This window comes from Cherax quadricarinatus, chromosome 66 (assembly GCF_038502225.1).
Source record: "Cherax quadricarinatus isolate ZL_2023a chromosome 66, ASM3850222v1, whole genome shotgun sequence".
NCBI classification, from domain to species: domain Eukaryota; kingdom Metazoa; phylum Arthropoda; class Malacostraca; order Decapoda; family Parastacidae; genus Cherax; species Cherax quadricarinatus.
The window spans coordinates 13,980,473-14,007,083 of NC_091357.1; the positions used below are offsets into that span (position 1 = coordinate 13,980,473).

The window sequence follows — 26,611 nt, forward strand, 5'->3', positions numbered from 1 at the left end:
AAAGTTTTTCTTTTTTTTTTGGGGGGGGGAAGCCACCTTGCCTTGGTGAGAGAAGGTCGATGTGTTAATAAAAAAAATATTTATGGCATACAAATTTATGGTATTTTTACAATATATATATTTGAAAACCAGAGGATCACTTTCAAATAAAACATTTAAGCACTATTATATCAATTTACAAATTACATGTAATGTCACAGGATGAGAAGAAAAAATGTCGAAATGTATCTTGACCTACCATGTGAAAATATATGGCTCCATGATAGGGAGCCTAAAGCTAGATTACAGTACTATTATTCAAACGAACATGATACACTTTATACAATAAGAAGTTTTTGTAAGCCATTTTTACTCTGCAACAAATGATACACATGGACTAGTTTCAAACTCTTGCATAAATATGCAATATTGTACTGTCTGTGAACTGCATATACAAGTTAACCTGCATTACCCCAGGAAGTACAAATACTGCTAAATGTTATTAACTGGGTCAAGCATGGTGGACAACATATTTACCAAAATAGTTTCTTACAATCCTAAATCAAAGACATCATCTCTTACACTCATGACCTAGCAGAGCTAAAACTCATTGTAGTTGTTTGATTACTATATTACATCCTTTACGTAGATACCCTTAATTTTTATGCATTACAACTTTACTACAAAATTAACAACTCATTAATCAAACTGAAAACTCACTGATGTCATGGTATTTACAAATTTTATTAATCAACTGTACCAGTTTATTTCAATAGCAATCTGACCATTGTTAAATTTACTTTTTATGCAAAAAATAAAACTTGTCTAATCCTAGTTTTAATAAGTTAGCTATTGCATGTATATTCATAATCTGTTAATATACAGGGATCCCAATCCAGGTTAATGAAAGATCAGAACTCTAGCACAACAATGGTAATAAAGTAAAAGTTACTTCTCATTAATTACAATGATTGTATTAATGAAAGTGTCTTATTATATGGTAGATACTACTGGCAATCATCAAAGTACTGTACACTACGACAAAGGTTTGTAGCTCAGGGAAAATATTTAACCATGATATGAGAAAATATACCAGTGAAAAATACGAGCAGAAACATGAGGGTTTTTGTGCATTTACACACACCTTCTCATTAGACAATGTATGTAAAGGCATATAAGCACGCAAACATTTCTATTGCTATTTTTACAATGGCATTTTTCATTATATGGTTATTCATTTTATAGTGGCTTCTTCCCATATATGTATGTACGTGTAGGGGTGGGGTGGGTGCCTATGTATGAAAATGTATGCGTGTGTGTGTGCGCGTGCACGCACAGGTGCGTGATATTTATTTTGCATTACTGGCTGGTGTGCCTCATGAATTACAAATACAAACTAACTTACCTGTATTTATACTGTATTCTACAAGTATGAGTGGCTAACAACATGTTACATGCAGTTCAAAAAATTATTCCTATTCAAAATTATAGGCTAGCCAATCTCATTGAATATACTATACTGCATGGACTTGTTTAAGTGAAAGATGTCAAATTAAATAAGTAGTTATTGATAATAATCTACTATTCTTTTATAATGTACACAGAGGCTTTAATTTGTACATTTTAACACAATGTTTCATGCATTTCTGATTAATGCTGTGTGAAAAAACCCTTTAATATTTTATATATTTTGCAAAGTTAAAATGGGTACCAACTCAAAATACATAATATTGTGATAAACTAAAGTAAAATATAAAATTTATGACTGAAATCTGGATTATAAACAAAAATATAGCATGAGTATGGTTATAAAATGATGACAGAGACTAAAACAAATGGGCTATAGTGCATTCCCTTTGTATAAGATTTATTCTTCATCAGAATCTAATGCATGATCTTCCTCTTCTATCTCTGGCATGGGAAACCGAAGAATAGCTGCTACACCGGTCATCTGGTCCAATTCTAAAAATAAAAATAAAATAAAAATGAATTATTAGAAATATTCTCATCCATTCATAAGCTATATTTTTTTTCTCAACACGCTGGCCATCTCCCACTGAAGCAGGGTGACCTCCCCCCCCCCCAAAAAAAAAGTTCATCATTCACACAATCACTATCTTTGCAGAGGTGCCCAGATATGACAGATGTCTATTCAGCCAATATATCAAACCCCTCCTTTAAAGTGCAGGCATTGTGCTTCCCACCTTCAGGACTCAAGTCCAGCTAACCGGTTTCCCTGCATCCCTCCACAAAATATTACCCTGCTCACACTCCTATAGCTTGTCAGGTCCCAAAAATCATTCATCTCCATTCACTCCAATCTAACATGCTCATACATGACTGCTGCATGTCCAGGCCCCTTGCACACAAAACCTCTTTCACCCCTACCTTTCCTCCCTTCCACTACAGATTTATACACCCTCCAAGTCATTCTATTTTGCTCCATCCTCTCTAAATGACCAAACCAGTTCAATAACTCCTCTTCAGCCCTCTGAATAATACTTTTCATAACTCCACACCTCCTCATTTCCACACAATGAATTCTCTGCATAATATTTGCATTACACATTGCCCTGAGACATGACAACTCCATTGCCTTCAGCCTCCTCGCTGCAACATTCATAACCCATGCTTCACACCCATATAAGTGTTGGTACCACTATACTCTCATGCATTCCTTTCTTTGCCTCTGTAGAAAATGTTTTCTGTCTTCACGGATACCTCAACGCACCACTCACCTTTTTTCCTTCATCAATTCTATAGTTAATCTCGTCCTTCAAAAACCCATCTGCTGACAAATCTACTCCCAAATTTCTAAACATTCACTTTTTCCATAGTCCCTCCCTCCCATGTGATACTCAATTTTTCCTGACCTAACTCATTTGATACACTCATCACCTTACTCTTACCTATGTTCACTTTCAACTTTCTTTACACACCCTCCCAAACTTGTCCACTAACCTTTGTAACTTCTCTTTAAAATCCCTCAAAAGCACAGTATCAAGCTAAGTACTGTAACAAAAATGAACTGCAGAAAAAATGAAAAATAATAATGACAATCCATTAACTCACTCTCGCTCCTAAGATCATGATTTGATGTATGCGTCCAATAAGGTGCAATAGTCAAGAGCTTGCTGGCCTGCTAAAAATTCAGGTGTGAGAAGTTGTTGACTATGGTTTATTTGGTCTCATCATCAACACAATTATTAAAGAGGGTGAAGGGCACTAAGTCCTTGAAATACAGTAGACCCTCGGTTATCGGCCGTAATCTGTTCCAGAAGGTCAGCCTAAAACCGAAATAATATAGTGGATGAGTTTGGGAGTGTGTGTAAAGGTAGAACGTTGAAAGTGAACATAGAAAAGAGTAAGATGAGGGTATTAAATGATTTAGATAAAGAAAAATTGGATATCAAATTGGGGAGGAGGAGTATGGAAGAAGTGAATGTTTTCAGATAGTACTTGGGAGTTGACGTGTCGACGGATGGATCTATGAAGGACGAGGTTAATCATAGAATTGACGAGGGAAAAAAGGCGAGTGGTGCGTTGAGTGGAGACAAAAAACGTTATCTATGGAGGCAAAGAAGGGAATGTATGAAAGTATAGTAGTACCAACACTCTTATATGGGTGTGAAGCTTGGGTTGTGAATGCAGCAGCGAAGAGGCGGTTGGAAGCAGTGAAGATTTCCTGTCTAAGGGCAATATGTGGTGTAAATATTATGCAGAAAATTCGGAGTGTGGAAATTAGGTGTGGAGTTAATAAAAGTATTAATCAGAGGGTTAAAGAGGGGTTGTTGAAGTGGTTTGGTCATTTAGAGAGAATGGATCAAAGTAGAATGACATGGAGAGCATATAAATCTGTAGGGGAAGGAAGGCAGGGTAAGGGTCGTCCTCGAAAAGGTTGGAAGGAAGGGGTAAGGGAGGTTTTGTGGGTGAGGGGCTTGGACTTCCAGCAGGCGTGCATGAACGCGGTCGATGGGAGGGAATGGAGACTAATGGTATTTGGGACCTGACGATCTGTTGGAGTGTGAGCAGGGTAATATTTAGTGAAGGGATTCAGGGAAACCGGTTATTTTTATATAGCCGGACTTGAGTCCTGGAAATGGGAAGTACAATGCCTGCACTCTAAAGGAGGGGTTCAGGATATTAGCAGTTTGGAGGGATATGTTGTGTATCTTTGTACGTACAGTGGACCCTCGACTAACGCTATTAATCCGTTCCTGAGAGCTCATCGTTAGTCAAGTTAATTTTCCCCATAAGAAATAATGGAAATCAAATTAATCCATGCAAGACACCCAAAAGTATTGAAAAAAAAAAATTTTAACACATGAAATATTAATTTTAATACACGCAAACTGAAGAAGACATGCACAGTTACATGACACTTACCTTTATTGAAGATCTGGTGATGATTGACGGGATGGGAAGAGGGGAGTGTGTTGATGGTCTTAGTGTTTAGAAGGGGAATCCCCTTCCATTAGGACTTGAGGTGGCAAGTCCTTTTTCGGGGTTACTTCCCTTCTTTTAATGCCACTAGGACCAGCTTGAGAGTCACTGGACCTCTGTCGCACAACATATCTGCCCATAGAGGCCTGTACCTCCCGTTCCTTTATGACATTCCTAACGTGTTTCACAACATTGTCAGTGTCACCATTAAACACTTGTTCAGGTTTCAGTCCTTCACTGTCTATGTACTCCTTGAATTCCTGCACATATTTTTCAGCTGCTTTTTGGTCCAAACTGGCAGCCTCACCATGTCTTATCACACTATGTATGCCACTACGATTCTTAAATCTCTCAAACCAACCTTTGCTGGCCTTAAATTCACTCACATCACCACTAGTTGCTGGCATTTTTCTAATTAAATCGTCATGCAACTTCCTAGCCTTTTCACATATGATCGCTTGAGAGATGCTATCTGTTTTTCGTTTATCCATACCAATAACAGTCTCTCAACATCTTCTATCACTTGCGATCTCAGTTTTGAAAACATAGTTGCACCTTTGGCAAGAACAGCTTCCTTGATTGCCGTTTTCTTGGCCACAATAGTAGCGATGGTTGATTGGGGTTTTGTGTACAGCCTGGCCAGCTCGGAGACATGCACTCCACTTTCATACTTAGCAATGATCTCTTTCTTCATATCCATAGTAATTCTCACCCTTTTTGCTGTAGGGTTGGCACTAGAAGCTTTCTTGGGGCCCATGGCGACTTATTTTGCAGGTGCAATCACTAAAAAGGCTGTGATAATATGAAATGTTCCGATTGTATGCTTGGAAGTGACCGCGGTGGCTGGCTGGCTTGTAAACACTGGCCAGAAGTGGATGCGTCTCAGACGGAAGGAATAGTGTTGGTCGAGTTTTTTACCGCTAATCGAGGCAAAATTTTTGCGATAAAATGTATCGCTAGTCAGATTTATCGTTAATCGATGCCATCGCTGGTCAAGGGTCCACTGTACATGTTTCTAAACTGTTGTGTTCTGAGCACCTCTGCTCAGTGAGGTGAAAGTGTTGAATGATGATGAAAGTATTTTCTTTTTGGGAATTTTCTTTCTTTTTGGGCCACCCTGCCTCGGTGGGAGACAGCCAACTTGTAAAAAAAAAAAAAAAAAAAGAAAATGTCTCCGACGCCCAAAAATATTAACAAAAAATACATTTTTTAAAGATTAATTATAGTTTTATATACACAAAACAATGAGAACTAAATAAAATATATAAATTAACACTTAAATCACTATTACATCCTCTTGATGGCTTATGGAAGACAGGGAGGAGGAGAGAGGAATGACCGATTATTGTTGGGAAGGGGAATCCCCCTCCATAAGGACTTCAGGGGTTACTTCCCTCCCTCTATGCTACACTCCCTGCCAGCCTGCCTGCTACACTCCCTGCCAGCCTGCCTGCTACACTCCCTGCCAGCCTGCCTGCTACACTCCCTGCCAGCCTGCCTGCTACACTCCCTGCCAGCCTGCCTGCTACACTCCCTGCCAGCCTGCCTGCTACACTCCCTGCCAGCCTGCCTGCTACACTCCCTGCCAGCCTGCCTGCTACACTCCCTGCCAGCCTGCCTGCTACACTCCCTGCCAGCCTGCCTGCTACACTCCCTGCCAGCCTGCCTGCTACACTCCCTGCCAGCCTGCCTGCTACACTCCCTGCCAGCCTGCCTGCTACACTCCCTGCCAGCCTGCCTGCTACACTCCCTGCCAGCCTGCCTGCTACACTCCCTGCCAGCCTGCCTGCTACACTCCCTGCCAGCCTGCCTGCTACACTCCCTGCCAGCCTGCCTGCTACACTCCCTGCCAGCCTGCCTGCTACACTCCCTGCCAGCCTGCCTGCTACACTCCCTTTTGCAACATTAGCCTCCTTGATTTCTACTTTCTTTGCCAGGATGGAAGTGATTATTGATTTGGATTTTCCATACATCCTGGCAAGTTCTAGCACTCGAACACCACTCTCATACTTTTCAACAACTTCTTTCTTAAATTCCAGTGTGTTTCTCACTTTCTTTACTAAAGGAACTTTCCTTGGGCCCACAGTTGCTTATTTTGCAGTTGCACTCAAATAAAAAAAAAAAAAAATAGGAAAAAAGGGGGGGGGGGGCGATAACTGAGTTGGCCAATATCCTGAATGGCCAGTAACTGAGGGTCCACTGTACCATAAATGCCAGCAAAATGCATTAATGACTACCTCTCTGATTTTGTGCTCAATGTATTCATGGCACAAGACTCCTTTGGGAGGGAAGCCTTGTGCCAGTAGCAAGTATAGATGGAGACAGGCAGATTGCCACTACGTACACATCTAGAATGTATTAAGCATCTGGAGAGGTGAAGAGAAACAAATACTTCCAACTCCAGACCCGAATTCAACAGTCCAGCTATAGATTAATTTTATAAAAAAATAATTTAATTTTATAAGGGTTTGGCTCTAAAATTAGACACCTATCCATTTTGAAATATTCAGTTCAAGATGTCAAATTCTTCAGATGAACAGGGTTTGGGATAGCAGGATTGAACTGTATGGAAAAAGTTGAAAATTTACTCACGTTCACCAGAAACATGAAGGCTGGAAAATATCTTGACATCACCACCATTACCTTTCACACTATCAACCAGCCTCACATATCTTTGCCTCTCATCCAAATCTTTGGATCTGAAAAATAAAAAATTAAGACAAATAAAAAAACATTTTCATGAAATAAGAACACTACAGAACTGTCTCCTTGTTTAACATTGCTATTTAACACATTAAATTAAATCTACCTAAGTTCTTACCTTCATTTTTCCTATGCTAGAAGAAACCTGAAAGACCATGTATATATGTACAAGCATTTAGCCATAAGGGTTCAATCTAATTTGTGGATTTAAAATCCTGGACTCACAACCCTAAGTGGGGTCACTATTTTTTTTTTAGACCACCTTAAGAAAAACAGCAATGCCACAAAATATAGACACCAGAAACATCTGCAGTCACAGACAATGGGTAACTTTAAATTTTTTTTACAAAATTAACAATACATCAGTGAACTAAATAATGCAATGAGGATAGAGCAATTCACAACTTTGTTTCAAATACAAGTAAGAGCCAATTTTTGACATGTGAATGAAGCCAATCTTTTTAAGATATAAAAAATTTTGCTCTGGGGTTCAAAAATTATGTAAATACAAAATCTTCGCTTTACAGAATGTTGTAAAGAGGGAGCCATGGCAACCACTGTAAAAAAGGCAAAAGTATATGGCAGAGTATTTAATTTTTATCTACATTTTACCATTAGACAATGAATAAGTTGCATGTGGTTTGTAGTGAATTGCTCTCAGAAGAATCAATACAGCCAAGGACAGGTTCCCAACTTTGAAAAGATGGTCATGTTTCATACATGCTTGAACTGTCTGTAAACTGGAGAAACATCTGCAAAAAAATCCATCTAAGGTTCACGATCAAAGGCCAATAGATTTTAAAAAATTTATGGGGTGAATATCTAAAAATCACGTTTACAGTGAGAGAACTTGCAAAAGTAAAAAAGGAAATCTTTACTGAAGGCATCTTCCACTGTATACTCACCTATTTGTGACTTCAGGGGTCAATTCTAAGATCCTGGCCCTGCCTCTAACTTTCCATTCTGCAGATTCACTACTTCTTAGCCTTGTGGACCCTATCGTACTTGCTCTTAAAACTGTGTAAGCAGCTTGCTTCTGCCACTTCCTCACTAACATCATTCCACTTCCCACCCATTTTGAGACTGAATCACTTCACAGCATCCCTTTGATATACATCTGAAGAGTTTTGAGAGTTTAACTACTCTTGGAGCCCGACCATGGGCCAGGCCCGTATCCCTGTGGCTCATTTGCATCTTCAACTTCCAACAGTGTCCCAAAGTTCCCCTTTCTCGCTTCTCAAACAGCCTATCCCTGTCTACCTTATCAATTCCCCAAACATTTTGTATATTTTTATCATGCCCCTGTTGACTGTCCTCTAATGTTGTCAGGTCTGACTCCATTACCCTCTCCTCTTAGCTCTGAAACAAGCCCTGGTGCATACTTCTGCACTTTCTCTCCACTTTCTCATTATTATTTTTCAGGTGTAGGTTCTATATGGTTTATGATACTGTACCACTACCCAGCCTGTTGTAGTAGTACAGTATCATACATCTTGCAGTCTAAAAATATGCAATACACCCACCTCTCACTCTCTCTGGTACCCTCACACTTGCTTTCATGCAAGTGTGAGGGCATCAGGAGCTATGACTTGACCCCTGCAACCAGAGAGGAGAGTACACGTATGTATGCACACACACACTCGACTCCTGGAACCACAAATAGGCGTGCGCGCGCACACACACACATTACTTCATCAAAGTAAGACAAGCTATGCCATCCCTAAACCCATCCCAGTTATTGTTTATGAAACCACTTCTCTAGGTATTCTACCATTCTTCCCCTCATTAACTTCCATTATCTTGCAAGGTATGCATATCAGAGAAATTGGTCTGTAGTTTCTGGGTGGACAGAAACCTGTCACAAGCATCACAGCACAAATATGGATTCAATGACTAAAGTTTATCTATATCGATAATGGTATGAATAATCCAATTAAAATAATAGACATTCAATTAATATGCTTTATACCAGTCTGAAAATGAGGAATGCTTACTCAAAATGTTTACCAAAGACAAAATATTTATGTTCTTTAGACCACTTAAGCTACACACCTAAACAGACTGTCGGAGACCAGCAGGGTTTCAATAGCCAGGCTATCATTGGCTCTTTCAACATGTTTGATACCATAGTAAGCACGATCAGGGTCAGTTCCTAACATGGTCATAAATTGCTGAAGAGCCTTTGTTTCCCCAGCTGCTTTGGTGTCTGCCAACTTTGCAGTTACTGCTGGATCCTCAAGTACCTCTGAAAGGAAGACAATAAGTGTATATGACATTTTCTACCAAGCATACAACACTTCTTTCCAAACAATATAAGGTGTAACATGCACGTATACAGTGGACCCCCGGTTAACGATATTTTTTCACTCCAGAAGTATGTTCAGGTGCCAGTACTGACCGAATTTGTTCCCATAATAAATATTGTGAAGTAGATTAGTCCATTTCAGACCCCCAAACATACACGTACAAACGCACTTACATAAATACACTTACATAATTTGTCACATTCGGAGGTAATCGTTATGCGGGGGTCCACTGTACTATGGAAATGTGAAATACTGATTACGTGATTAAAACACAACTTGTGATAAAGAATAAATTTCCATATAGTGAAGCAATAAATACCTCGAGTGCTATACAAAAAATTCTGAATTATGAAAATACTGAATTGCTTAAGATTAAGCTGGCTTTTTTTTTTTTTTTTTTTTTAACAAGTTGGCCATTTCCCACTGAGGCAGGGTGACCCAAAAAGAAAGAAAATCCCCAAAAAGGAAATACAGTGGACCCCCACCTTACGATCAGCTCCCAACTCGACCAATTATGTAAGTGTATTTTTGTAAGTGCTTTTGTACGTGTATTTTTGGGGGTCTGAAATGGACTAATCTAATTCACAAATATTCCTTATGGGAACAAATTCGGTCTATAACGGCACCCGAACAGACTTTTGGAATGAAATAATATCGTAAGGCGGGGGTCCACTGTACTTTCATTATTCAACACTCTCACCTCACTCATACATGATCAGTCTTTGCAGAGGTGCCCAGATACAACAGTTTAGAAGCATATGTAAAGATATATAACATATCCCTCCAAACTGCCAATATCCCAAACCCCTCCTATAACGTGCAGGCATTGTACTTCCTATTTCCAGTACTCAAGTCCGGCTATATAAAAATCACCGGTTTCCCTGAATTCTTTCACTAAATATTACCCTGCTCATACTCCAAGCACACAAAAGTTAAGACTGCACATATAATATGTACACAACCAATCTAAGAATGTTTTAATACCTAAAATTAAAATTAAAGCTGCTTTATCAGGTGGAGTTTATACTTGAATTTTTCTCACATCCTCTTCTACACCCTTCTTACACTACCAAGTCTCTCTCCCTCCTTTGTACTAAACAAGGATAGACTGACAAACCAAAAGATCCAACTCTACTTCACAGTACAGGAACTAAAAGAATTATTATAATCATGTGGAAGTGCTACATCTGTAAAGGTCACACAGCACCTGCGAGGCAATCAGGTTTGATCTGGGAAAGGGAAAAGCAACACTAATTCTTTGAATCAAACCTCTCCTTGAAGGGTCTACAGGTAAAATTATGAAGTTGAAGGGATTAAGGGAGACAAATAGATTAGTAAATGAAGAGGAAGTAGAGTTGATTAGCAGGAGCTAATTATCCAACAACATTAAAAGGTTTCTCTTAAAATTATCTTACCCCTGAGAGAGTGTCTGAAGCCACTAGATGAATGCACAAGGACAAATTTACTCTTGTTTTCCAACAAGAGCTTAATATCTGTCTGCACAGCATTCTGAAATTTCAATAAAATCAAATTTAATTCTGTACATACAGTACTGTAATCTAGTGTGAAATTCAGGTGACTAAAATTATGAAAACAAGGCAAATAAAGAAACAGACTATATATATTTTTCAACAAAAAATAATTCAAATATACATTCTAGGATTGCTATGAAAATAATTAAAGTACTGTACTTTTAAACATAATTAACAGTGATTTTTTTGTGCAGAACTGACATTTTAAAATTAATTTTTCCTTTTTTTTTATACATTACTTTCCAAAGATTTGTAATAACCATAAATATAATGCACTGTCATTATCACAGTACATAGACCAAAAGTTACCAAAACCACATGTAATTAGTTATAAAATGTGTGGCATACCTTAAGTTGTGCACAGACCACACATTAAAACTGTTACACCCAGGCACTGCAATCTACTGGTGTTCCTTACTTTAACAAGATATTCCGAGTTATCTAGTATAAATATACATCATAAACCCCACTAACATACTAACCTGCATTCAGTAAATTTGTGTGTACAGTATTTATTCCAGGTGCATGTTAAGAAATTAAATTGTACAACTATGCAAAATCAGAATAGGTGGGGCTCAAACTCCACCTGTTCTGCAACTCATTTGCAATCGTGTTATGATTTCTTGAGGCATTCAAAATTATATTAACTTTTAGTAATACAGTGAACCCCCGACATTCAATGGCATCGACATTCGATAAATCCGACATTCGATGCATTTTAACGCAAAAATTTCGCCTCGACATTCGATCGAAAACCCGCTAATCGATACGATTCGTACGAGACGTGTCCACGTGTGGCCTGAACTGCCCCATGTGTGCCAGTGTTTACAAGCCAGCCAGTGTGCACACATCTAAGGATACATTCGGTACATTCCATATTATCCATATTATCACTGTTTTCGGTGCTTGTTTCTGCAAAATAAGTAACCATGGGCCCCAAGAAACCTAGTGCCAACCCTTCGAGAAAAAAGGTGCTAATGACTATTGAAATGAAGAAAGAGATAATTGCAAAGTACAAAGGTGGAGTGCGTGTGTCGGAGCTGGCCAGGTTGTATAGTAAACCCCAATCAACCATCTTTACTATAGTGAGCAGGAAAACAGCAATCAAGGAAGCTGTTGTTGCAAAAGGTGCAACTTTGCATTCGAAACAGAGATCGCTAGTGTTAGAAGATGTTGAGAGACTGTTAATGGTGTGGATAAATGAAAAACAGATAGCAGGAGATAGCACCTCTCAAGCGATCATTTGTGAAAAGGCTAGGCAGTTGCATGAGGATTTGGTAAAGAAATTGCCTGCAACTAGTGGTGATGTGAGTGAATTTAAGGCCAGCAAATGTTGGTTTGAAAGATTTAAGAATTGTAGTGGCATACAGTGTGGTAAGGCATGGTGAGGCTGCCAGTTCGGACCACAAAGTGGCTGAAAAATATGTGCATGAATTCAAAGAGTACATAGAGGCTGAAGGATTGAAACCTGAACAAGTGTTTAATTGTGACGAAACAGGCCTGTTTTGGAAGAAATTGCCAAGCAGGACCTACATTACTAACACCATCCACACTCTCCCCTCCTCAAATCCCATCAATCATCACCAGATCTTCATTAAAGGTAAGTGTCAATTATTCTATTGTTATTGTTGTTATTGTAATTATTCTATTGCATTAAACTTAATATTTCATGTGGTAAATTTTTTTTTTCATACTTTTGGGTGTCTTGCATGGATTAATTTGATTTCCATTATTTCTTATGGGGAAAATTAATTCAACTTTTGATATTTTCGACATTCGATGAGCTCTCAGGAACGGATTAATATCGAATGTCGGGGGTCCACTGTAGTTCCACGAATACAAAAATTGGCTAAATTTCTAATTGAACAGTGTTACACAAAACAAAGCATTCTCAATCAAAATATTTTTCAACACAGCATTATATTTTATGAACTATAAATTATGTTTATTCAAAGGGCTAGTAACCCCTTCTCCTGTATACATTACTAAATTTAAAAAGAGAAACATTTCTTTTTAGGTCATCCTGCCTCAGTGGGATATGGCCGATTTGTCAAAAAAAAAAAAACACGTTTATTATAATGATACAAATTTAATAAATTGAAAGAGCATAAAAAAAAGGGCAGCTCGCAGATGACAGAACATATTTTACCACTACCAATACTAAACACCAGCTACTTTCCAACTTCAATAATGTCACTCCTAACAAGCATAATAATCCCTCAGTAATCTGTTTCAGCCACTCAAGTCCAGCACTTGACATGCTGTTGGAGTGTGAGCAAGGTAACACTTATTATGACGGGATTTAGGGAAACTGGCAGGATGGACTGGAGTCTTGAAGATAGAAAGTACAGTACCTGCACTCTGAAGGGTGTTAATGTTGCAGTTTTGTAACTACAGTGTGAGCACACCTCTGGCAAGACAGTGATGGTGTGAATGATGAAAGATATTTTTTTTTTTTTTTTTGGAAAGGAGGGGACGGGTGCACCCTACCTTGGTGGGAAATGGTCAATGTGTTAATAAATAAAAAAAAAAAGTCCAGAGGCTAGCTGGAGAATTTTAAGTGTCTATTAAGCACTTTCTTTACCATAAATCAGCAGAAATTATCTACGTGATGTAAACGTAAATACTACATATCTATGCAATATTTGCACATTTCATTTCTAATACTTACCCTCATCATGTACTCGAAGAACTGATCCTTGACGAAGCCTGGAGAAGCTATTAACACTGCTTTAACAACCTCAAAGTTTAGATGACGAATGATGGCTGCCATCACCTGATCGAAGAACTTGGCAACTGCCTGAGGGATACACAACATAATAATCAACTGTTATAACTACTGAAAAGAGTAAAGGATTTATTGCAATTTAACCCTTTCAGGGTCCGTCCCGTAGATCTACGGCTTTACGTTCAGGGTCCAAACCGTAGATCTACGTCATGAGCTCAGCTCACTCTGATAAACTGTGAGTGGTACATTTGGGCCTAGATATGAGAGAATACATCTATGTGGTATGTGTGCACAACAAAAAACAGATCCTGCAGCACACTGTGTATAATGAGAGAAAAAACTGAAATCATGATTTTTCGACTAAAACAGTGACTTTGCAGTGTTTTTTCGTATGTTTTTTATAGTTGTATTTGCGATTTCTTGGTCTCATTTGATAGAATGGAAGACATGTTACAGAAATAGAGATGATTTTGATTGGTTTTAGCACTGAAAATGGCTTGAAACTGAGCTCAAAGTAGCAGATATGTTAAATTTTTGCCGATATTCAAGAGGCCTGGTCACAGACCGGGCCGCGGGGGCGTTGACCCCCGAAACTCTCTCCAGGTAAACTCTCCAGTAAACAAACGACCTCACACATCTAATACACGCCAGCTGGTGGGTCTAATATGCATTCACAAATATGGTGATGATATTTATACAATTATTACAGTATTGCATAACAGTAAATGTTCTATTTTTTGGTGTGAATAAAAATTCATTATGTGAATAAAAAATCAAGATGGAATTTATTTGTAAAGCCTCAAAACGTAACTAATGAACAGAGGAAATGTTAGTTTAGTTCCAGGAATACCTACATTGTTTATTCTGGACCCTATTTTGAAATTGGAATATTTTGAACTTTGTGTTAAATTGGCCAAATTAACAATTTCCGATCACTTTAATTTGTAGTTGAAACAGTTGACTTGGCGATTTCTTGTGCTCAATCGATAGAACAAAAGTAATACTAGTGAAATAGCTAAGAATTTGGTTGACTGGAATAACGTAATTGGCCTAAAATGGGAGTCAAAGTCAGCAAAATAGCCGATTCGTAAGTATCGCTGACACATCAAAATTCACGAGCATAATTTCGTCAATTTTCCATGAAATTTTGTACTTTTTGTTTTATTACCTTCACAAAAAGATTCTCTACGATTTCATAAGAAAAAATAACATTTTTTTTTTTTTTAAATTCTTGGACACTGGGGCACCACTTCAGATTTAGGCCTTGGACCCTGAAGGGGTTAAGAACATACTGTAGGTTAGGTTTAATAATCTGCAGATATGATGAGGGGAATAAGATATTGAATGAGATATGTTAAAAGATGCAAGTTTTTCAAAAAAAAAAAAAAAAACTGAAAGAGCAAGTTTTTTTTTAAATTAAATTATGTTGATTTTTTGGGTAATTTTTAAATTATAAAATATAAATGCTCAAAGCTGAATGTGGTGCATGTATGGTATATGCCAACAGACATTATGAAATAAAATATCAGATGTAAAATAGCAAACAAATTAAAATACAATGTACTGAGAAAAATATGATTTAAAAACAGTAATGAATTGTCTCCATGTATGTACTGAAGTAAGAAAAATGACAGGGTATACTAATATATTTTATGAAAATTTTTTTTTTAACAAGTCGGTCGTCTCCCATCGAGGCAGGGTGACCCAAAAAGAAAGAAAATCCCCAAAAAGGAAATACTTTCATCATCATCATTCAACACTTTCACCTCACTCACACATAATCACTGTTTTTTTTACAAAAGTACATACTTTCCAGCAAATATTTACAAGCATGAAAACTTCTTATACAATTAAAGAATTCATATGATGGTTTATGCTGGCTGTTACAAAAAACGCGATTCTAAAAGCTTAGAGATCTCCAGTGAATACTAGAAAGGACTGCCCTTCTAGCATCCAGCCTGTTACTGGGTTTTCGTAACAAGTAGTCAGCATCCTTGTCCAATTATCCATTAAATTCAGTATGAATTATTAGTGCTTTAGGATTACAACTGGTAGGCTACTAACTAGAGAAATTAAAATTTAATAAATTTATTAAGTCTATAAGTTGTCTAGAAGTATATTATCAAAGTAAATTAAATCACAGCAATCAAAATAAAATCAATCTCTCGAGTTCAATATTATTGTGCTGAAAGCACATATCACGTTTATAATTCTTAAGTACCGTCAGGTACATTAACATTTAATAAGATATTACAAATATGTACAAGTGTGTGTATGCGTGTAAGTGCTCTTAAGTAGTTAGCTATGTCTCAAGACTCGAATAGGACTTAAACAAGTGACTGACAAAGTCCTCAAATAAACTAACTTCTTGACCGACTGGCAACCCGAACAGTCTGCTTGAACAACAACAGAATGCTAAGCCCAATAGCAATGCAATATCAAGCGACTGCGACACAGAATCAGGAACAAGGAGATAATATAACGACACTAAGTAGGGACCATCTGCAGATCCTCCACAAAAGTTACAAAACTCCCATAATACTGAATCTACGTTCAGCATAGGAAAACGCGACTGTGACAATACACAGAAACCAGTACAAAATTAGGTCAGAAGCTATAGCTAAGGACCTGAGATACTCAGAGTGTCTAAGCGACACACAACCTCAGTACAACGTCGAAAATCACAAAGTCTTTACAATGTTCTGTGAACAAAGTTCTACAGAACTAACAAGAATAATGAGACAGACAATCTGTCCAACCACCAAGAGAGTCTAGAGCAGACTGAATACTTCACGAGAGGTGAGGACACCCCCCCTCGATCACGTGATAGCTACGTGGACAACTGCAGCTCAGAAGCCGGCAGTATAACGAGCGACAAGAGATAATTACAGTAGTTTGACAATCAAGACTAACTGAGCACATATTATGTACATCCTAACAACATAAGTCAAATAAGAATATAAAGCAATATATTTACGATTTAGCTATTATCGCAAATATAAGCAATATAAAATTAAATGAAAAGGTAATATACATTATATATAGTAGTAGGTTGGTAGACAGCAACCACCCAGGGAAGTACTACCGTCCTGCCAGATGACTGTGAAACAAAAACCTGTAATTGTTTTGCATGATGGTAGGATTGCTGGTTTCTTTTTCTGTCTCATAAACACGCTAAGATAACAGGGATATCTTGCTACTCCTACTAACACTTTGGTCACACTTCACAGACACGCACATGCATATATATATATACATACATCTAGGTTTTTCTCCTTTTTCTAAATAGCTCTTGTTCTTTTTTATTTCTTCTATTGTCCATGGGGAAGTGGAAAAGAATCTTTCCTCCGTAAGCCATGCGTGTCGTATGAGGCGACTAAAATGCCGGGAGCAATGGGCTAGTAACCCCTTCTCCTGTATACAATTACTAAAAAAGAGAAGAAGAAAAACTTTATAAAACTGGGTTGCTTAAATGTGCGTGGATGTAGTGCGGATGACAAGAAACAGATGATTGCTGATGTTATGAATGAAAAGAAGTTGGATGTCCTGGCCCTAAGCGAAACAAAGCTGAAGGGGGTAGGAGAGTTTCAGTGGGGGGAAATAAATGGGATTAAATCTGGAGTATCTGAGAGAGTTAGAGCAAAGGAAGGGGTAGCAGTAATGTTAAATGATCAGTTATGGAAGGAGAAAAGAGAATATGAATGTGTAAATTCAAGAATTATGTGGATTAAAGTAAAGGTTGGATGCGAGAAGTGGGTCATAATAAGCGTGTATGCACCTGGAGAAGAGAGGAATGCAGAGGAGAGAGAGAGATTTTGGGAGATGTTAAGTGAATGTATAGGAGCCTTTGAACCAAGTGAGAGAGTAATTGTGGTAGGGGACTTGAATGCTAAAGTAGGAGAAACTTTTAGAGAGGGTGTGGTAGGTAAGTTTGGGGTGCCAGGTGTAAATGATAATGGGAGCCCTTTGATTGAACTTTGTATAGAAAGGGGTTTAGTTATAGGTAATACATATTTTAAGAAAAAGAGGATAAATAAGTATACACGATATGATGTAGGGCGAAATGACAGTAGTTTGTTGGATTATGTATTGGTAGATAAAAGACTGTTGAGTAGACTTCAGGATGTACATGTTTATAGAGGGGCCACAGATATATCAGATCACTTTCTAGTTGTAGCTACACTGAGAGTAAAAGGTAGATGGGATACAAGGAGAATAGAAGCATCAGGGAAGAGAGAGGTGAAGGTTTATAAACTAAAAGAGGAGGCAGTTAGGGTAAAATATAAACAGCTATTGGAGGATAGATGGGCTAATGAGAGCATAGGCAATGGGGTCGAAGAGGTATGGGGTAGGTTTAAAAATGTAGTGTTAGAGTGTTCAGCAGAAGTTTGTGGTTACAGGAAAGTGGGTGCAGGAGGGAAGAGGAGCGATTGGTGGAATGATGATGTAAAGAGAGTAGTAAGGGAGAAAAAGTTAGCATATGAGAAGTTTTTACAAAGTAGAAGTGATGCAAGGAGGGAAGAGTATATGGAGAAAAAGAGAGAGGTTAAGAGAGTGGTGAAGCAATGTAAAAAGAGAGCAAATGAGAGAGTGGGTGAGATGTTATCAACAAATTTTGTTGAAAATAAGAAAAAGTTTTGGAGTGAGATTAACAAGTTAAGAAAGCCTAGAGAACAAATGGATTTGTCAGTTAAAAATAGGAGAGGAGAGTTATTAAATGGAGAGTTAGAGGTATTGGGAAGATGGAAGGAATATTTTGAGGAATTGTTAAATGTTGATGAAGATAGGGAAGCTGTGATTTCGTGTATAGGGCAAGGAGGAATAACATCTTGTAGGAGTGAGGAAGAGCCAGTTGTGAGTGTGGGGGAAGTTCGTGAGGCAGTAGGTAAAATGAAAGGGGGTAAGGCAGCCGGGATTGATGGGATAAAGATAGAAATGTTAAAAGCAGGTGGGGATATAGTTTTGGAGTGGTTGGTGCAATTGTTTAATAAATGTATGGAAGAGGGTAAGGTACCTAGGGATTGGCAGAGAGCATGCATAGTTCCTTTGTATAAAGGCAAAGGGGATAAAAGAGAGTGCAAAAATTATAGGGGGATAAGTCTGTTGAGTGTACCTGGTAAAGTGTATGGTAGAGTTATAATTGAAAGAATTAAGAGTAAGACGGAGAATAGGATAGCAGATGAACAAGGAGGCTTTAGGAAAGGTAGGGGGTGTGTGGACCAGGTGTTTACAGTGAAACATATAAGTGAACAGTATTTAGATAAGGCTAAAGAGGTCTTTGTGGCATTTATGGATTTGGAAAAGGCGTATGACAGGGTGGATAGGGGGGCAATGTGGCAGATGTTGCAAGTGTATGGTGTAGGAGGTAGGTTACTGAAAGCAGTGAAGAGTTTTTACGAGGATAGTGAGGCTCAAGTTAGAGTATGTAGGAAAGAGGGAAATTTTTTCCCAGTAAAAGTAGGCCTTAGACAAGGATGTGTGATGTCACCGTGGTTGTTTAATATATTTATAGATGGGGTTGTAAGAGAAGTAAATGCGAGGGTCTTGGCAAGAGGCGTGGAGTTAAAAGATAAAGAATCACACACAAAGTGGGAGTTGTCACAGCTGCTCTTTGCTGATGACACTGTGCTCTTGGGAGATTCTGAAGAGAAGTTGCAGAGATTGGTGGATGAATTTGGTAGGGTGTGCAAAAGAAGAAAATTAAAGGTGAATACAGGAAAGAGTAAGGTTATGAGGATAACAAAAAGATTAGGTGATGAAAGATTGAATATCAGATTGGAGGGAGAGAGTATGGAGGAGGTGAACGTATTCAGATATTTGGGAGTGGACGTGTCAGCGGATGGGTCTATGAAAGATGAGGTGAATCATAGAATTGATGAGGGAAAAAGAGTGAGTGGTGCACTTAGGAGTCTGTGGAGACAAAGAACTTTGTCCTTGGAGGCAAAGAGGGGAATGTATGAGAGTATAGTTTTACCAACGCTCTTATATGGGTGTGAAGCGTGGGTGATGAATGTTGCAGCGAGGAGAAGGCTGGAGGCAGTGGAGATGTCATGTCTGAGGGCAATGTGTGGTGTGAATATAATGCAGAGAATTCGTAGTTTGGAAGTTAGGAGGAGGTGCGGGATTACCAAAACTGTTGTCCAGAGGGCTGAGGAAGGGTTGTTGAGGTGGTTCGGACATGTAGAGAGAATGGAGCGAAACAGAATGACTTCAAGAGTGTATCAGTCTGTAGTGGAAGGAAGGCGGGGTAGGGGTCGGCCTAGGAAGGGTTGGAGGGAGGGGGTAAAGGAGGTTTTGTGTGCGAGGGGCTTGGACTTCCAGCAGGCATGCTTGAGCGTGTTTGATAGGAGTGAATGGAGACAAATGGTTTTTAATACTTGACGTGCTGTTGGAGTGTGAGCAAAGTAACATTTATGAAGGGATTCAGGGAAACCGGCAGGCCGGACTTGAGTCCTGGAGATGGGAAGTACAGTGCCTGCACTCTGAAGGAGGGGTGTTAATGTTGCAGTTTAAAAACTGTAGTGTAAAGCACCCTTCTGGCAAGACAGTGATGGAGTGAATGATGGTGAAAGTTTTTCTTTTTCGGGCCACCCTGCCTTGGTGGGAATCGGCCGGTGTGATAATAAAAAATAAAAAATATACATAATAATCATTGTAACCCATTCAGGGGTTGCACCACTGGCTAAGTGTGATACAGAAAGTCTGCAAGATACTCCATGCAGGTATACTGAAAATATCATCTTAATTCACTTGAACAATGCCCTATTTATTTGTGAATACAGAGCTGCCAAATAAATAAATTTACTTTCTTCCTTTGAGTATCATCAGCCTTTCCTTTCTTAGGGATGTTGACATCTATCTTGGCTCGATCAACAGTCATGGCAGATGTAATTAGGCAGACAAAAGCCAGCCCTTCTTGCATCACCACAGCTGCCAGGTCTGCATGCTGAAATAAAGGCCAAGTTAAATATTAATTTAATTTCACTTTATTAGAACTAAAGTACTTACATATAAAAATTTCCTGATAATCAAACAGGGACCACTTTTTTTTTTTTTTTTTTAGGAAAAAATACAAAGACAAAATATAAAATGACAATTACTAAATTTTGTGAAATTCCTAATTAAAAAATAAATAAATACAATTTATAATCACAATCTAATTAAATTATACAGTGGACCCCCGGTTAACGATATTTTTTCACTCCAGAAGTATGTTCAGGTGCCAGTACTGACCGAATTTGTTCCCATAAGAAATATTGTGAAGTAGATTAGTCCACTTCAGACCCCCAAACATACATGTACAAACGCACTTACATAAATACATTTACATAATTGGTCACATTTGGAGGTAATCGTTATGCGGGGGTCCACTGTACATGTATATTATTTACAACAAGCGTTGCCTCCCACCAAAGGAGGGTGACCCGCCAAAAAGTAATTTCCATTATTCATTCAATCACTGTTTTGTCAAAAATGTATTAACATCACAATTCAGATTACTCCCTAATTGCAATATCCCCACCTGCTTCAGAGTGCATGAACTGCCCTTCCCACCTCCAGAACTAGTCGGGTTAGCTTGTTTCCAAGAATCCCATCATAAATGTTCCATTGCTCATAAGAGGGAAACCCATCACAAACGTTTTATTGCTCACACTCCAAAGAACATCCATTAAAAACAACTTTTCACCATTCACTCCTATCTAATATGCTCACACAAGCCTGCTGGATGATGAAACTCCTAAAACTCAAAGCCTCCTTTACCCCTTCCTTCCAACCATTCCAGGGACAACCCTAACATTCCACCCGTGATTTATACTTTCTTCACCTTCCTATTCTTCTTCATCCTTTCTAAATGCCCAAACCACCTCAGTAACCCCTCCTCAACCCTCTTAATTATACCTTTGGTGACCCCCACCTCCTCTTAATTTCTACACTTGAATCCTCTGCATAATATGCATACAACACACTGATCTCAAAACGTCTCCACTGCACTGTTCAAAGTCCATGCCTCAACACCTACACAAAATTGTTGATAACATTCTAATCTGGTATACATATTCCCCTTTTTTGCCATCATAGATAAACTGTAGTGGAAGGAAGGCAGGGTAGGGGTCGGCCTAGGAAAGGTTGGAGGGAGGGGGTAAAGGAGGTTTTGTGTGCGAGGGGCTTGGACTTCCAGCAGGCATGCATGAGTGTGTTTGATAGGAGTGAATGGAGACAAATGGTTTTTAATACTTGACGTGCTGTTGGAGTGTGAGCAAAGTAACATTTATGAAGGGGTTCAGGGAAACCGGTGGGCCGGACTTGAGTCCTGGAGATGGGAAGTACAGTGCCTGCACTCTGAAGGAGGGATGTTAATGTTGCAGTTTAAAAACTGTAGTGTAAAGCACCCTTCTGGCAAGACAGTGATGGAGTGAATGATGGTGGAAGTTTTTCTTTTTCGGGCCACCCTGCCTTGGTGGGAATCGGCCAGTGTGATAAAATAATAAATATAAGATAAACTTCTCTTTTCTCAGAGGCATCAGTACATTATTTACCTTTCACTCACCCCCCCCCCCTTCATTTATTCTATGGTTCACCTTGTCTTTTAGACCCGTTTGCTGATATGTCCACTCCGAATTTTATGAACACATCCACTTCCTCCACACCACCTCTCAGTGATCTGATATTCAATTTATCATTGAACTTTTGCATTACTCTCATTACCTTGCTTTTTTTCTATGTTCACATTTAATTGCTGACTTTTACATTCCCTCCTAAAACTGTCCACCAACCTTAGTAACATGTCTTTGGGATCTCCTAAAAGAAGTCAAAAAAAAAAAAAAAAAAAAAAAAAAAAAAAAAAAAAAAAAAAAAAAAAAAAAAAAAAAAAAACAGAGCAATTGTGACAATTTCCCAACACCATAGGGTGTAGTATTTACAAGCAACATCTACAAATATATTAACAACCATAACATCACACATCCCTGCCTAAGTTCTCCTATTAATGGGAAATAGTCCCCCACCCTCGTGCATACCCTCTAACCAAGAGTTCGGTAAACTTTTTTGGATATTAACCCAAAGCAAATTTGTGTACAGCAAAATTATCCACTTGAATCCTTACCCATTTTACATTATTGCCAACTTAAGAAACAGTCCCTACAAATTAGATTTCTTATTTTAATAGGAAACTAAAAATTATTTGTTTGAAAAAATATAATTCATTATTTGCCCCACCTATTAAATAACAAATTTTTGTGCAATTTTATTTATATGTTTACTGAGCCTTCATTACCCATGAGATTTTCATTTTTACCCCTTTTGGGGTAATTTACCCCGGTTCTCTGACCTAGGCTCTAGCCTGAGCTATCAACACAAACTACTGTATTTAGTAACCTACTACCTGTGCCACACATTTGTAATATATGCCACATGGCTCCCCTTTCCACCTTGTCATCTTTTTTAAATCCATGAATACAAGAAAAGAGCCCTTTACCCTTATGTACCTGGTAACCTACTGCTAAATCCTCCTCCCTCCTCTGCACTCCTACTTTCTTATCCCTAGTCCCTAAAACAAACAAAATTCTACCATGCACTGCACTCAGTATATTAAACAGGTTTATTTCCCTATAAATCTTACATTCTTTCTTGCTATTTTTTTCCCTTACACAAGAGAAGTATGCATGCTCTCTGCCAATCCTTATGTGCCTTCGGTTCTTTCATACATATATTGAACAAATACACTAATCATGCCAAAACTATATGCTGTACATACACACCATACATCATAAGTGTACATAAAATTGATGCATTGCACTGACCTTAGCTGGGTCACAAGCGTTATCAACACGTTCTATAGTAACAGAATCCCACTGTTCCTTGAAGAGTGTAAACTTTCGATTCGGTTCCAAATCCACGGTGTGGTATGCGCCCATCTTAATGTATTGATTCTCTTCAACATTGCGACCCTTTACTCTGTAATAGTTGTAGCTGCTAAGTGAAATACTGATACAGGAAATAAAACGTGGCATTTCAAGACATCTTTAATAGGGCAAGTGGAAGGTATACCTATGATAAAGTTCTATAAAGACAGAATAGCCCAAGAGTATGGTATGTTTAGACAGGATTGCCTAGATGATCCTATCATTGCCAGTCATTCAGGATGAAGATCTCAAGAATTCTAGTCATCAGATAAATATTGTATATCACAATACTGAGACAACAGACAGTGTTTGGGAAAAGGGTAAAGATTAGGTATAATAGCACTAAGTCCAGGATCTTGACCTCGTACTGTATATTAATAACGGTATGGGAAACTCAACAGCATATCTTTATCTAACTCCATTATCAGTAAGCATTGATTATTTAAATGCATGTAGAGTGCTGTTCTGTATTTATTTCGACTGAAGATTATGTATTAAATATCTCTGTCTAAAGTTGCAGTGTATGGAGATGAAATATCTGCAACTGTGTGACCAGTACTTGTCAAATAAATATTAAGTAAACTTAAATGGTTCTAAAGTAAAAATCTGTCACACACCTACAAAGATAAAGAACAGATAAGACATATTTTTTTATCGGCTAATTATAGCTTTTACCAAAATTTTATTTACTTGTACTTAGTACAATATTATACTGTACATAAAATCACCAGTTTTAATAGCTCACCAAACTGCTGATACAGTAAAATGTGAATAAGAGAGAAGCACTTTACAGTACAGTAGTTACAAACCATTAATAATTCAGTAACTCAAGAATTACCTAAGCATACATGCCCCGGTGTCAAAAGTGATGGCTTCAACTCTGATGGTGATGGTTGTGCGAATCCGGGATGACGTGGATGATCCTGTGGCAGACTCTTGTTGGACTTTGCGGATCGTAGTTGCCCTCAGGCAATCTCCTTCCATCATGATGTTGTAAGTGTGCCACATATCTTCTCCCTCATCCGGCAACAGCACCATCTTGCTATTCATACAGGGGGAAATGAAATATATATGTGGGACTTCATTTTTGTCAATGCTGTTACTAAAAAAAAAAAATTATAAATCAAAGCCCTCTTGGTAATTTGGGGGCCAATCCCCAAAATAATTCTAACGTGACTCGCATTGAGTTTATTAAAACATTCAACCATATCCATATCCTTAAGTGTTATATAGGTACAGTGCAATATTTCTGTTGGATGACCCAACAAAGTCAGTGTTATTTCTACTGGGGTCTTTCCCTAGGATGCAATCCCATAAAAAGTCTGTTAATGCAGGTACCTATACTTCATTTACTGCAACATATATAAGAACCCCCATGTGTAATCCTGCCCAGGGATTCAACCTGGAGCCGTTGTTTGAAGACAAGCACTTTACTGCTCAGCTTTTATACACATTTAAAATTAGTTTGATTTCTTAGCATCTACTGTTATTTCATTTTTTGTTGTTGTTTTAACTATCATTCTGTTATGAAAAAGAATTCAGATACTTTTAAAATAATATTTCAGGGGTTCGAACAGAAAAGTCAAGCTACAATATTTATGTTGGCTAGTAACATGATAGGTAACCTCACAGCTTCTATACAGAGGAAACCCTAACTACAAGAAAAAAAAAAAAAAAATATTTGGAGAATTAACACTAGAGAGCTAATAACTAGAAACTAGTTTTTATTAACCCTTGTTAAAAATAAAAAATAACAATGGGTTAAATGTTAATAGAGTTAATAACCCATGAAAGTCTAGATGTGGCCTACAAGTCAACTAACTCCAGGTGTTTATTTGCTGCTAGGTAACAGGAGCAGAGGTTAGGTTCATACTCAAGTTTAAGCTTGTGGCTCAAGTGGTAGCACCTCCGGCACTCGTTTGATGAGTTTGGTTTGATCCTAACAAATGGAAACATTGGCCAAGTTTCCTTATACCTGCTGTCACTGTTCACCTAACAGTAAGTTGCATTCCAGACAAAGAGGCTCAAAAGAACCCCAACAGAAATAAGCCAAATGCAGTAATTTTATTCGGTTATCCTGGGTTACTAACCTTCCGGGTTAATAATCAAAATAAAATTTTCTTATAGGAAGCACATCCATTTATCATAGCTCACAGTAGAGGACTACTATAAGGTACGTATGGCAACAATCTGTAGTGCAGCTGTTACATGTATTAATATAGTTGCTGTCGGACCCACTGGAACTCAGATTAAATTACTATTACTATTGATGCAATAAACCCACAGGGGTCACACAGCACCTTAGGAAAGGGATCAGGTTTGATCTGCAGAAAGGGAGAGTAATTCAAATTCCTTGGATCAAGAGCTTTTGAACAGCATCAAGTTATTGGAAGCCAGAGATGTAACACAACATAACAGGATATACAGCAACACTTTAGTTGTAAATCAAAAATTCAAGGGGAAGTGCTAAATCCGCAGGGGACACAAAGCTACCACAATTGTAGCCTAATATACTGTAAAAAATACGTCCTCAGCTTGTGAAGCCAAAATATATAATATAATGTTATAAATTATGAGTGGACACTTCCTCTAGGATAAAAGTGAAAGGAACATAAGGTTGGGTAATGGGGTTTAAAACCTATCTTCTACACTAGGGTAATCAAGGTTCTACATAACCTTTCCACTATTAGACAAGTATACATCAGTCCCTAAAATAGGTATTAAACTCTCGGCATATATACACAGAGAAAAATAAACATCTCGGTTAACTTATTCGATGAAAATGAACACCAGTACGACTGCAATCTCGCCTCATTTCTTTACTCTCAGTAACTATGAACCTTATTACAAGCTGCTGCACAAGACACAACCAAATTTTTGACTCACCCTCGGCCATCCTTATCGATATCCTTATGTATCAGCTTCATTTTTAATGGAATATAAAATAAAATGAGGAGTAGCGTGTGTACACATCTGGGAGAGCTGAACAACTGACTCGCGCACACCTTCCACATAACA

At 38.1% G+C, this 26,611-nt stretch overlaps 1 protein-coding gene across 1 annotated transcript; it reads right to left on the reverse strand.

Annotated features, from left to right (window-relative positions):
* Positions 1-26,611, reverse strand: pelo (protein pelota). Its single transcript, XM_053799123.2, has 9 exons — positions 26,480-26,611; positions 24,432-24,635; positions 23,492-23,645; positions 20,497-20,637; positions 13,635-13,763; positions 10,847-10,940; positions 9,178-9,370; positions 7,015-7,121; positions 1-1,941 (listed from the first exon to the last, which is right to left on the reverse strand). The coding sequence occupies exons 1-9, from the start codon at positions 26,605-26,607 to the stop codon at positions 1,847-1,849; spliced, it is 1,245 nt and encodes a 414-aa protein (XP_053655098.1). The 5' UTR covers positions 26,608-26,611; the 3' UTR covers positions 1-1,846.